The 12,727-nt window shown below is 35.9% G+C and overlaps 1 protein-coding gene across 3 annotated transcripts in view; it reads right to left on the reverse strand.

Moving 5' to 3' along the window:
- The window catches only part of ADGRB3 (adhesion G protein-coupled receptor B3), a 700,018-nt gene that overhangs the window by 40,552 nt on the left and 646,739 nt on the right, over positions 1-12,727 (reverse strand). For 2 of the 3 annotated variants that reach the window (XM_059701274.1, XM_059701275.1), the window contains 3 exons: positions 12,219-12,304; positions 5,924-6,022; positions 5,434-5,605 (listed from right to left, as the gene is read on the reverse strand). In XM_059701274.1, the coding sequence (XP_059557257.1) occupies positions 5,434-5,605; positions 5,924-6,022; positions 12,219-12,304 (357 nt within the window). The remainder of the gene's footprint in view (positions 1-5,433; positions 5,606-5,923; positions 6,023-12,218; positions 12,305-12,727) is intronic. The other variant, XM_059701276.1, reaches the window with a different exon arrangement.

Here is a 12,727-nt window from a genome sequence, read left to right on the forward strand (position 1 = left end):
AAAATAAAACAAAACAAATCTTTAAACTTGTATTTCTTTTTGACTCTTGAATTCAGCCTGGAAAAGATATTGCTCCTAGCAACCCAGCCCATTCCCTTTAAATCCTTGTCCATACACAGCTTTCTTCTGAGCAAGCTAAAAAGGTTAGGGTGAAGGCCATAACCCTCCCATTTCTCACTCTTTAGAATAGATTGAACTTTCTTCATGACATCACTCACAGTGGCCTCTTACCATGGCAACTAAACACCCCAAACACGAAAGCTCTAAAACATCACTTAATCAATACTCAAATGTCATCAGTATTGTCTTTCGCTTAGTGCTGCAGGCAGAGCCACTTGAAAAAAATCACTCTGTGTCCAGAATCATATAAATCTCCTGGTTTATGCCTTTAGGTGGTCCAGGTAGTCCCAGAAAAGAATCAACTCTCTGCTATTCACCATAAACTCCATTCTATGCAAACCATATGTCCAATAACCACTCTTCATCTTCCTCTAGTTGAAACGTCCACTTCCTTAATCTTCCAACAACATCCCCAATCACCCCCCCCAAAAATCCCCTCAGGACCCATTATATTTTGAAGTCTCCTATCAACTATGCCCTCATCTTCAAAGACCCACTGAAAGCCCTGCCTACCCCTCATTAAAGGGTAAACCCTCCCATTGCAGAGTCATCCCTATGTAAATAAATAGTCAGGCTTGGGCATTCCTACAGTTTCTCCAACTGAACTACAGTTTTTTGCAATACGACTTCTTTTAAAATTGCTATCTAGTTATTTCATCACTATTGGCTTCATTTACTTTTTTTAAAAAAAATGTTTTATTTGGGGAAAATATTGATTTTAAATAAGACAAATAAGACAGGCAAGGATGCTTGTCTGTTTTATAATTCACTTGTCATGTATTTGTAAATTATTTTATTTATCTGTAGGGAAATAAAAGGCCAAATGAGAATTTTTGGGGGAAAAAGGTAGAGGCACGTGGGAGAAAGAGAGAAAGAAGGAAGATCTGTTCATGTTTATTTTAAGCATTTGCTACAAGCTGTTTCATGGGTTTGCATGAAGACGGGGCCTCACCTTGTGCCGCCTGGACCTCTTGCCAGTGCTGAGGGAGGAGCAACAGGAGCTTGGTCCTGCTTCTGATGCTACACAACAGCCACAGGATCCCCAAAGACTGATACAACAAAATTATCCACTTAAGCACTTTGCTTTTTCCCTTCCATTTAGGGAAAGGGTTTAATGTAGTTTATTTTGTATCACAGTCCTGTTATACCCCCCCCCCCCCACACACACACACACGCACTGAGCTGTAAGATTGTCTTAAAGCCAGGCGCAGCCAGAGACAGGACAGATGAGAAGAATGTGCAGGCGCCTAGAAAGTGGTTTCCTAGCAACAGTAACTAGTTAAAAGATTTCCTAACTCTTGTGTAGTTTGCATTTCCATAGCAATGTGGAGAATAGTAAATAGTAAGTGTCCTTATGTGCTTAATGCAAATGAACTCTAATCAAGAAATGACTGATCAATAAAGGAAAGCATCTGTATTTGTTCTATTAGATTCTGTATCATTAGGTAGCATAAGAATCAGCCTGAGGTCTAGGCTTCGTTACTGAGAGAAATGTGTTGTGATAAATCAGATGGTTTAATTTTTTAAAAAAATTCTTATTGCCTCTTTGTTTTCTCTTTTTGTCAGAGGCATCTACTAAAGCAATTTAAAAGGAAAGGTGCTGCCTTGGCTGGCGTGGCTCAGTTGGTTGGAGCATTCGGTTTCTGGTCAGGGTACAACAGATGGATCTCTCTCACACATCAATGTCTCTTTTTCCTCTCTCCCTCTTCTCCCCTCTCTGAAATCAGTACAGCATACCCTTGGGTGAGGATTAAAAACAAACGAATACATAAAATAAAAGAGAAAGGTGCTCCAGAAGAAGAAACTGTATTTTCAAGTATACAAATTTTATGAAATGTAATTATTAAGATGTCAGCTCTGGAGGTCACACAAGTTGTTATGCAAATACTCAATTTGGTTTTTTTTTTAAAAAGTGGAATATAATTGAGTTCACTACCAGAGTGATTCCTGCCTTCCCTCCCGACTTGAAATAATTTTGGTTATAAAATTGGGCCCACTAAAAGCAAAGGCACTTTTAAAATAAATTAAGACCCATCCACATCACATTTGAAATGGCACAGTTATAGTATTTCATTTCTTTTCTCCTTCTTAAACTGCAAGACTATATTCCTCCCCTGTGTACACCCACCCCCTTCACAGGAAGATTGCAAAAGTAAATAGGGTAAAACCTTTTGAATTCTTATTGGAACAACCATTAAAGACTAACAACAACCAAATTATGTTAGTGTGTGTCAAAGCTACATAGAAATGTGCATATATGTTACTCACTCTCCAAGTTGAGAAAATATTTTTTATATTGCTTATACACTTTTAAGAAAGAAAAAGCCATACAAATTATCTTGAATTACTATGAAGAAAAAACATTTAAAGTAAAAAAAAGCAGTAGAGACAGTTCTATATGCCCAGGGTCTACTACAGGATTATGAGGTACATTAACAGATAGGAGTTATTACTCAATATGTTACAGGAAGGTATGTATTTGGTCCACTTGCTTTGGTGAATTTTTGTGGACTGCTTTGTTCACAGGCAACATTGAGGATGTGGGAAGATGCTTTGATTCTCCTAGGCTGAAGTTAGTGTTAGGGCAGTGTAATCACAGGTGATATGAGATAGACCCATTGCTAGTGTCAGGCCAAATACCTTCAGAAGGTCATGAGATTTCTGTGAACCGAAGGAGGCCTCATCATAATGAGTTCCTTAGAACTGACAGAATCTAAAGAGTGAGATCCATTTGGTTTTTCAGTAACTACTTCCTCTGAGGAATTCTGAAAGAGACTTGCCCTATCCCTGTGTATTTACAGGAATGTTACAGGGTACTTTTAGGGTCAATGTGAGATTATTGGATATGCAATTATTTACTTCATGTTGGAATGAAAGCAAGTTATGACACTCTGCTATTAATTTAGCAGCTATGAAATTATTCAATTTGAACTAATTATTGTAAATGTGACAACAACGGGGCCAATAGCCATATTTTTATTCCCCATTAATATGGAAAACGTATTTACAGACACCTACTTTAGCAGAAGCATTTTCATATGACTTAATTTAATTATCCTTAAATCATGTTTTCACAGTTATTAGTCCAATTAGCAAGTATAAAAAAGTTGATGAAAATGAATTTTTGTGCCAAGTACTTTTCTTCATGTAAGCAGCAAAAAATTGTTAATAAGCCATCAAAATATCTGTCACTTTAAAACCTAATATATTGATAATAGCCTAAGGCTATCTAGAAAGCTTATTTCTGAAGAAAAAGAGAGACTGACTTAGAGATGGGACACTTTTTTCCTCCTTAACACTTAAAGTATCAATATCTTCTGAAAATTGCATGTAGAAATATCAAGTATCTTACTTAAAACCCATATTGTTCATCCTTAATCATCAAACATGCATATCATGTGTCTACTCAGAACAATTTTGTTATATAAACATATTAGAGATAATATTAATACAAAGGACCCGTATGTCAGTTATAATTGGAGAACAACAGAGCCCTAAATTATTCAATTTCCTTTTATTTTTTTAAAACTTTAAAAAATATGTTTTCAATGATTTTTTTAGAGAGAGAGGAAGGGAGAGGGAGAGAAAGATAGAAACATCGATGAGAGAGAAACATCAACATCAGTCTGCTGCCTCCTGCATGCCCTCTATGGGGTCTGAAACCTGGGCATGTGCCCTGAGCCAGAATAGAAACTGGTGACCTCTTGTTGCATGGGTTAATGCTCAGCCACTTACCACACTGGCCAGGCTCAATTTCCTTTTAAGTTTTACTTAACTTTGGTCCGTAAAGAAGTTGATACTTGGAAGATTTTTAATGCTGATATTCTAGGTAGAAATTTGTGGTGAGGGAATAGGAAAGCTTGTCAACTTGTGAACTAAATCAACTTTTTAAAAATGATGAAATACCTTCCTTTTGCCATGTGAAGTCACCGTTTTTCTGTTTTCATCATATAATGTTCTTATACTACACATTTGAGTTTATTGCTGACATCTATATCGTACTAAAAGTACTTCAGATATTGTTCTCTCCATCTGGGAAATGAGGTAAAAGCCTTTGATTATCTTCACACATCACTGTAAAAACTGCATGGTGTACACTCATATACACATGTGCCTTTGGGCGATGTGCACATCATAATAAAATTTTCAAACAAGATAGATAATGCAAAATGACAGCGTAGGCTATTTTCTCAAAATTATTAGCATGGCACTGTGTCATTGTGTGTGTTAACTGCCACAATCCCCAGAGTAGATGCTACACTGACTCATAAACCTTGTAAATACTGTGTCAATGCTTGCAAGCACTTGGGATATTTTTTGCACTGGTTGGAAAATAATATTTTATCCCTCAACAACTCAAGGCTGAAATCTATCATTGTTCTGGATGGTTTTGGTGCAAGCTAGTGTCTCAACTTTGAAGGACCACTTCTTTCCCTCACAATAATCTCAATCACATCTTGGAGAATGCTATAATTATTGATCTACACTTCTTGGGAACAATAACTGCCTACTAGGCTCTACTGTGCACTTTTTTTCGTATTTTCTGAGTATAAGCATCCACATCAAAATCATTCATCTTTAGTAACTGTTCATTAATATTTAACATTTCCATCTAAAAATAAATTAGTTAAGTATGAGGACTGGGGATATACTGTATATAGATGCACAAGTTATGGAATGGGTTGGAGAAATATTAATGCATTGTGTTTACAAACTATACCTTTTACAAATAGGACACCTTACTCTCACATCCACCAGTTTTTCTAATAGACTTATCTATGCCTATGACTCCATCATAGCTTCTCTGGCATCTACCCTCCCTGGTTCTTGGCAGCTCTGGCTGTGTTTCCCTTGCATAGTCACATCTGTTTCAACCCATCATTCTCAGAGTCCAAGGAGCCCTCTTGAACTTTGCCTCAAAACTTCACTTTTGGCTTTGACTCCCAAATGATTGTCTTTAGAGAAGACGAGCTTTAATCTGAAGATCAAGATACTAAAATAAAAGATGTTGCCCAGCCAGCGTGGCTCAGTGGTTGAGCATCGACCTATGAACTGCGAGGTCATGGTTCCATTCCTGGTCAGGGCACATGCCTGGGTTGCGGGTTCAGTCCCCAGTGTGGGGCATGTAGGAGGCAGCTGATTAATGATTCTCTCTCATCACTGATGTTTTCCATCTCTCTCTCCCTCTCCGTTCCTCTCTGAAATCAATAAAAATATATCTTAAAATAAGTAAATAAATAAAAGATGTTTGTCAACAAGGAAAATACTCTTTTAAGCATCATTTATCTCTGTCACAAGAATTACATTTCTCACCTCTCTCCGAAGAATACAGTGGACCATGACGATCACAAAACCTTGCAATGAATCAAATACGGCAAAAAGTATTTGGAACAATATGGAGCGTTTGTCCGTCATGGCCAGAACTGCAGACATCCACGTCAGAGCCAGCAGGGGCAGCACCACACAGGAGCTCCAAAGAGACGCCCTGTTGAGACAGAGAAAGCCGCATCACACAGCTGCAGGTCACATGCCAGGCAATAACCAAACCCCCATTCCACAAAGCATTCTTTTATGTGGCACCAAGACCATTAACTTGGAAACCACAAAGCAGATAAACATTTGATAGTTTTCTTTATTTTTTATAGACAATCCCACAATAGTTATAAAGGCAAGTTGCCAATTATAAATATTTAAGTATGCTCTTAGCACTAATATTAGCAAATATTTTTTTTCCCATCATAGCATTTTCTCACATGCACTGTAAAAGATTTGTAACAAGAAGATGTAAATGATTGGGACTAACATGGCGTTACTGGCGGTGGTGGCTGACAAAGCTGTTGTTGAAACTACTCCACACTTGGCACATTTGAGCGTCAAACCGCTATGAGGCTCACTCATCTGACTGCAAACAAACAGAACACCCACAAAAAGAACAAAATATTGAATTGTCACCAAAAAATTGTTGCTGCTGTAAGTTAGCTTTTAGATACGATTTCATGCAGAAAAGTATATTTATCAAGAATGAATGTTCTAGGTTGCTTTAAAGGTGCATTTATACTACACATTATTTTTGTAACATTTACCTTTTAATATTTTGGGCCTTTGTTGCATGCGAAGCACATTTCTATCATTTACACCATAAATGGCTCTTGTGTCTACAGACCAAAGTTGCCCGATACATTGAGTTAAACATAAGTATATGTTCGTATAGACATACAGTGAAAACCCTTTATTCAGACCCCTGGTAAACAAGTAAGGACTCCCAGCTTCAAATATTTTCACTGTCATTTGCAAAAGGTACATAATATCAATGAAAAGCTTTTGATATATAAATATGTATCTCAGAAGTCCAATATAGAAAGATATTTATTTTAGGTCTTTAGTCATGTGTGGAAAGCATAGCCTTTGTCTCAAAATATTTATATTTTGAAATGTCTTATAGCATCAATGTATTGTCTATACTTTAGGATATAGGGGCTGAATACAAGGGCTGATAAAATTTGATGACATATTAGTTGATCATAAAAAGGGTGATAGCGTTCTGCTCTAATAACACACATTGAACATAATCATTAGATTAAAAATATTCTTTTATTAAGTTCAAAATACCCTTTCTGAGCATTTTGTCATAGGCACCATCTAATAGCATTTGTGTGGTCTCTTCTAGTCTAGAAAATTTTGCAGGTAAATTTGGATTCAGATAATTCAAGTTCAATCTACTATGCCACAGAAAAAAGTCACTACATAGAAAAACTTTATACGTATTTTGCTTTAGAAAAGAGTCCTTGAAAAATGACTGGTTTATGAGAACATATTCCTCTCAGGAAAAAAACAAAAAGATATTTCTTGAATCAAAATTCAAAATACCTTGAAATAATTTTCTGTGGTATATTTCTCTCATCCATTCCCATGTGGTGTTTATGTCTAAAATATAAGTTTGGCCAGTAGGTTTTTCTTCTTAATAATTTTATAGTGGACTTACATTACTATGTGTATAATAAAGGCAGAACAGAGAAAAATCCTAAGAGGCTCATAATTCAGAATGTCTGGTATCTTTTAAAGAAGTGCATTCATTTGTGAATAGTGCTTACATGGGATAATAAATCTGAAAGCTATTAAGTAAGTAGATTGATCTTTAGACCCCATGAGAAAAATCAAAGCTTTCAGAGTTAGATGTGGGGGTGGGGAATATAATACTAAATCATTCCCTTTACTGATTCAACCCAGAAGATCTGTACTAGCCACATCTCTTTAAAGTTTTCAAAATAATAGGTAACCAATAGTCTTTCCACTGTGGTTCATGAATGTCTCAATGGGTATGCCAATATGTTTGAAATTACTCCCAAATGAGTACCTACATCAGTATTCTCCATAGTGGCTGAATATTATATGTATGTATCCAACTCCAAAACTCTAATGGGACCCAGGCATCAGTCTTTTTTTAAATTAAAAATATTTTTTTTCTTAATCCTCACCCACCCCAGGATATGTTTATTGATTTGAAGGAGAGGGAGAAGGAGGGAGGGAGGGAGGGAGGGAGGGAGGGAAGGAAGGAGAGAAACATCGATCAGTGAACCTGCAACCTAGGTATTTACCCTAACCAGGAATCAAACCTGCAACCTTTTTGGTGTACAGGATGATGCTCCAACTAACTGAGTCACCTGGCCAGGGCAGCATCAGCATTTTTTAAAGTTGCACAGATTATTCTGATGAACAAATAAGAATAAAAACTTCACACTTCAGAAGGAAAGCAGGGGAGATTGAGTGGGGGATGGCTGGGGGTAAGAGATCAACCAAAAAACTTGTATGCATATAAGTATAACCAATGGACACAGACAATGCAGGGGTGAAGATATGGGCTAGGGGGTGGGGGCAGGCTGGGAGAAGACAATGGGGGGGAGGGACATATGTAATACTTTAAACAATAAAGAATTAAAAATAAAATAAAAATGAAAAAGCAAAATATAAAAAAGGATAAAACCACTGCCCTATTTATTTGAGGGTCTTTAATCTTGTTACATCCCACTAGATTAATATTAAAAGGCATGCCTTAGTCATTTATTGTTTTCTTTATCACAGGAGATAGGCTATTTGGTGTTTGTGCTTCAAACATGATCATGGCTATCGTTCTCAACTTTAAGGATGCCATGCCTCTATACTCTGAACTAAGATTGAAAATTTAAGATTACTAAAAATAATTTCAGTAAACAATATAAGTATTTTAGCCCTGATAAAAAGGGAATTTGAATAAGTATGGTCTATTCTAAAAATGTATTTTAAGACAAGTATTTAAAATACTCATTTCTCTTTATTTGAGACTGGCTAAAAGGTCTACACATACTTTCCTTAGTCACAGCTAGCCGTTGAAACTATGCTTGACATTAACTGGTTGGACACCTTTAGAACACTATTATTAGATATGAATGGAGATGAAGACAGATAGATTTCCTAGAGAGATCTAATGTTTTTTCCTAGTTTGCATAGCCGCTATGGAGATTAATGTGTTATGAAGAACACATAGTCTAGATGCTAAATTGAGTTGCTGCAATGAAAAATAAAATCTCATTTCTTTGTTATAAGGGAAATTATGCATTTATCAAACAAAAGTGCAAACAATTAAAAGAACAACTGTATTTCCCGTAAGTTCAGGTAAAACCAGTATCTACTCAAGCACCAGAGTCTGAACACAATCATTGCACTGCTCTCTCGGGTTGTTCTGTCTAGTCCAGGGGCATCTTGAAGTCTACAAGTTCTAATTCCTTATGCAAATTTCTTTACCTTAGAAAAAATTTTTATCTGATTGGTTTATTAAGACTATAAAAAATTCCCTGGAAGAAAATATGCTTCTGCTCTTTGGAAAAGTCTTATGAGATTTGTATGAGGTCCTGGTACAGTAGTCCCCTTAATTTCAGGTAGGCAAGTAAAGCAGTTTAAAGTACATAGTAGATAAGGAAGTCACACTGCAGCGAAAAGAAAAAAAAAGAAAAAGAAAAAAATGAAGTATTCTGTTTGAGGAGTTCTGAAAAGACACCTGTCATTTTATATTTTATCTTGCTTTCATTATTTCTATTTATTATTTTATACAAGATGTGTTGATATTTGAAATAAATACCCTTGGTAAATATATTTTATGTATTAGAAACATTTAATATAATTTGGATATTATAAAACTTGTAAGCTATTGTATTATTTATTACATAGTCATTCACTCATGTTTTATTTATTTTTACTTTTTTAAAATATATTTTTATTAATTTCAGAGAGGAAGGGAGAGGGAGAGATAGAAACATCAATGATGAGAATCATCAATCGGCTGCCTCCTGCACGCCCCCTACTGGGGATTGAGCCCACAATTCAGGCATGTGCCCTTGACCAGAATCAAACCTGGGACCCTTCAGTCTGCAGGCTGATGCTCTATCCACTGAGCAAAACTAGCTAGGACTGTTTTAAATACTTACTGAACATAAACTATATTCTTGGTGGTTTCTAATAACTGATCATAAAAAGAAGGGGACAAAGAAATAGAAAAAAATGGGAGGAGAAATTGATTCAAAATAAATGCTTAATATATATGTATATTCAAACAACCCAAAGATCAATTGTTAAGTTAATCAATTAGCTGCCTGCTCAATGTTTCTTTAGTTAATTCTGATTATTTGTTCTTCATTGAAGTCTTTATTATTGCCCTCAGAGCTTTCTCTGTGAAGTAAAATTAGCTTCAAATACTCCTATGTTCTAAACAGTTCTTTCAATCACACTTTGGAATAGAGAACAACTGTCAATCTATGTATTCTTAAACTAAAACAGCATTTCATATTACAGATGAAAAAAATTTTAAAGCTGTAGTCATTAATTTGTGAATAGTTTTTTCTGCTGTGGACAGTAAGTAGTATTCTGCTTTTAATACCGTTTCTATTTCTCCAGCAGTGGCCTTTGCACCAGAAAAACACTGCTTGACTCAGTTTTATCAGGGAAACAGATGTAACTTCTTTTTTTTTTTTTTAATATATTTTATTGATTTTTTACAGAGAGGAAGGGAGAGAGATAGAGAGTCAGAAACATCGATGAGAGAGAAACATCGACCAGCTGCCTCCTGCACATCCCCCACTGGGGAAGTGCCCGCAACCCAGGTACATGCCCTTAACCGGAATCGAACCCGGGACCTTTCAGTCCGCAGGCCGACGCTCTATCCACTGAGCCAAACCGGTTTCGGCCAGATGTAACTTCTTATCATATGTTTTGAGATGGAAATTTTAAGGTTAATATATAGATCGAAATGGCTAATTTCTAAGTTCGTGATGTGACAATGTTTTCATTTCTCCTAAACCTATGTTATCCCTTACAAAGAGCTATGTGAATCAAACCAGATATTGCATATAAAGTAATTAAATGAGGAAAATACTGACTGAAATTTAATATACTCTTACCATTATACTCATCCTAATGATCTCATCTTTTTCTTTTGTTTGTTTGGTTTATTATTTTATTTTTTCCATCACTATTTATCCCTGTATGTCCTCTTCCACCTTTCTCTCTTTTTCTGGCCTCAATGTCATGAATGGTGGAATCATGGAAGTGTGACTGATATAACTCAGATTTTTGAAAACAACTTGTCCAGCTTGGCGTCCTCATGTCATTCGTCATAGCAATAGCTACCATTTGTTGAGAGAGAGCTTCCTACTTGCTAGATACTCTAATGAATGCTTTATACACATTATATTCATATGCTCTATTATGAGGCAAGAGCCACTTTATAGGTGAGAAGACTGTGGCAGAAAGAGTAGTAAGTAACCTGCCCAAAGACACACAACTAGTAGATTGCAGAGCTAGAGCTAGGTACTGAACATGGTTGTTTTCACTTCAACTGAATTCCTATACCCAGTACTCAGTATGATTGATTTATTCTTACATCATTAATCTAGACAGAACTGGAGATTCAATTGCTCCAATTCCAACTGTGGCAGACAAACAAGAGTAATAATGTGAAAGTTCCAAGTTCAAATGGTATAGAAAACTCAGCATCTGTACAAGTTCAAGTCTGCCTATTTAAAGATGCCATGGAGACTCGTCTGAAGTGAACAAAACGTCTCTAAGAGGGAAGTGATTCCCCCTCAGAAAGGAATCTCTAATGGTGTTTTTATTACACCACTGAAGTTCTGATATCAAATTTTTATACTGAAAACCATTAAACCTATTCTTTTACTAGAGGGAAAATGCATGAACTGTCTTATAAATCATTACACAGATTGTAAAAACACAAAGGACCTAAAATTCTCAGCAGTTGTTCATCAAATGCTATGACTATTAAATAATATCATGAATTATTAAAGAAATCAGAACAATTGTAGGGTAAATTTTGAATAAAGGTATAAACAGCAAGGAGAAAGCTATAAACTATAAAAGATACAAAAGGAAATTTAAAGTTATTCATATTTCATTTAGGCTTTTACAAATTTTTATGATGCATTTATACTGTAACCTTGAAAAGCTTCTATCAATCTGTTTATAAAATGTCGTTGTTATTAGATATCGTGATAGTACAATAACAATAAAATGCTTTTCTAAATTTTATAAATGGTTAAAATGTGCAAGTGAAAATTACAAATCTCTTTCCAGGAAGTTATCATCAAAATGTCATATAGAATGAGAACAATGTTTCATAAATGGTTATTTCAAAAAATTTTCTGATATATGTAATTAATCAAAGAAATGCACTATTTCACCCTGCTAAGGTTTGCTTGTCCCAATTGCATTGTGTCTCATACTGACATTATGTTCAGTCTACCCTCCTGAACCTTGTGACCAAAACCAGGTGGCTTGTCCTCACGTAAGGACAAGTATTTTAAGTCTAGATAATATTATCTTACACACAGGCTATGTACACAAACCCAGATTTTCTTAATGGTCCTTTTAATTTTTAGATTTTGGCTACATTACTTAAGAATAGCACATTGGAAACTTGCATGGCAGGATCTACCAAGACAGATTTGTTCATCAAGAACAAAATTCAAGGCACAGTCAAATGCAGTTGATGATCTGGAATCGGGGTATGGGGTTCACTGGTAAAGAACCTTCAAAATCCACCAATTGCAGCTTACCCGGCTCTGTGTTTGAGCTTTTTATCTAGGATCCCATCTCTGGAAACAAGTTTATTAAATACCAAAATGCCAATCACCATGTTGACCTGTCAAACAGAAACAAAGGTTGACCTTTCAATGATAATGAAGGGAATTGGGTCCCTGTTTATCCTGAAAACACTCCTTTAAAGACTCCCACTAGGAAGCCCTTCTCCAATATGCATAAGTGTACAAAGGAATATGGAACAATATAACAGTGGTGTGTTACTCTCAAGTTTTAAAGTACAGTGGGTACATTTTATTTCCCTGTTTTGTAGTTAACACTGAGTACATGAACATTCAATTGCCTAACTTTTCATTGGTGCCATACTATGCCAATCTGGCATTCTTCTTTCTGAGTCACCCCTGAATAAAGTCAATTGGCTAAATGAGTTTTACCCTATGCCCGAGAGTCAAAAGATTTTGAGTCTCACAGTGTGAGGCTGCCAAAGGTGCTAAGGACTTGTCATTGCCCCCAGCAGGGAGAACAG

Source organism: Myotis daubentonii, chromosome 6, assembly GCF_963259705.1.
Source record: "Myotis daubentonii chromosome 6, mMyoDau2.1, whole genome shotgun sequence".
NCBI lineage: Eukaryota > Metazoa > Chordata > Mammalia > Chiroptera > Vespertilionidae > Myotis > Myotis daubentonii.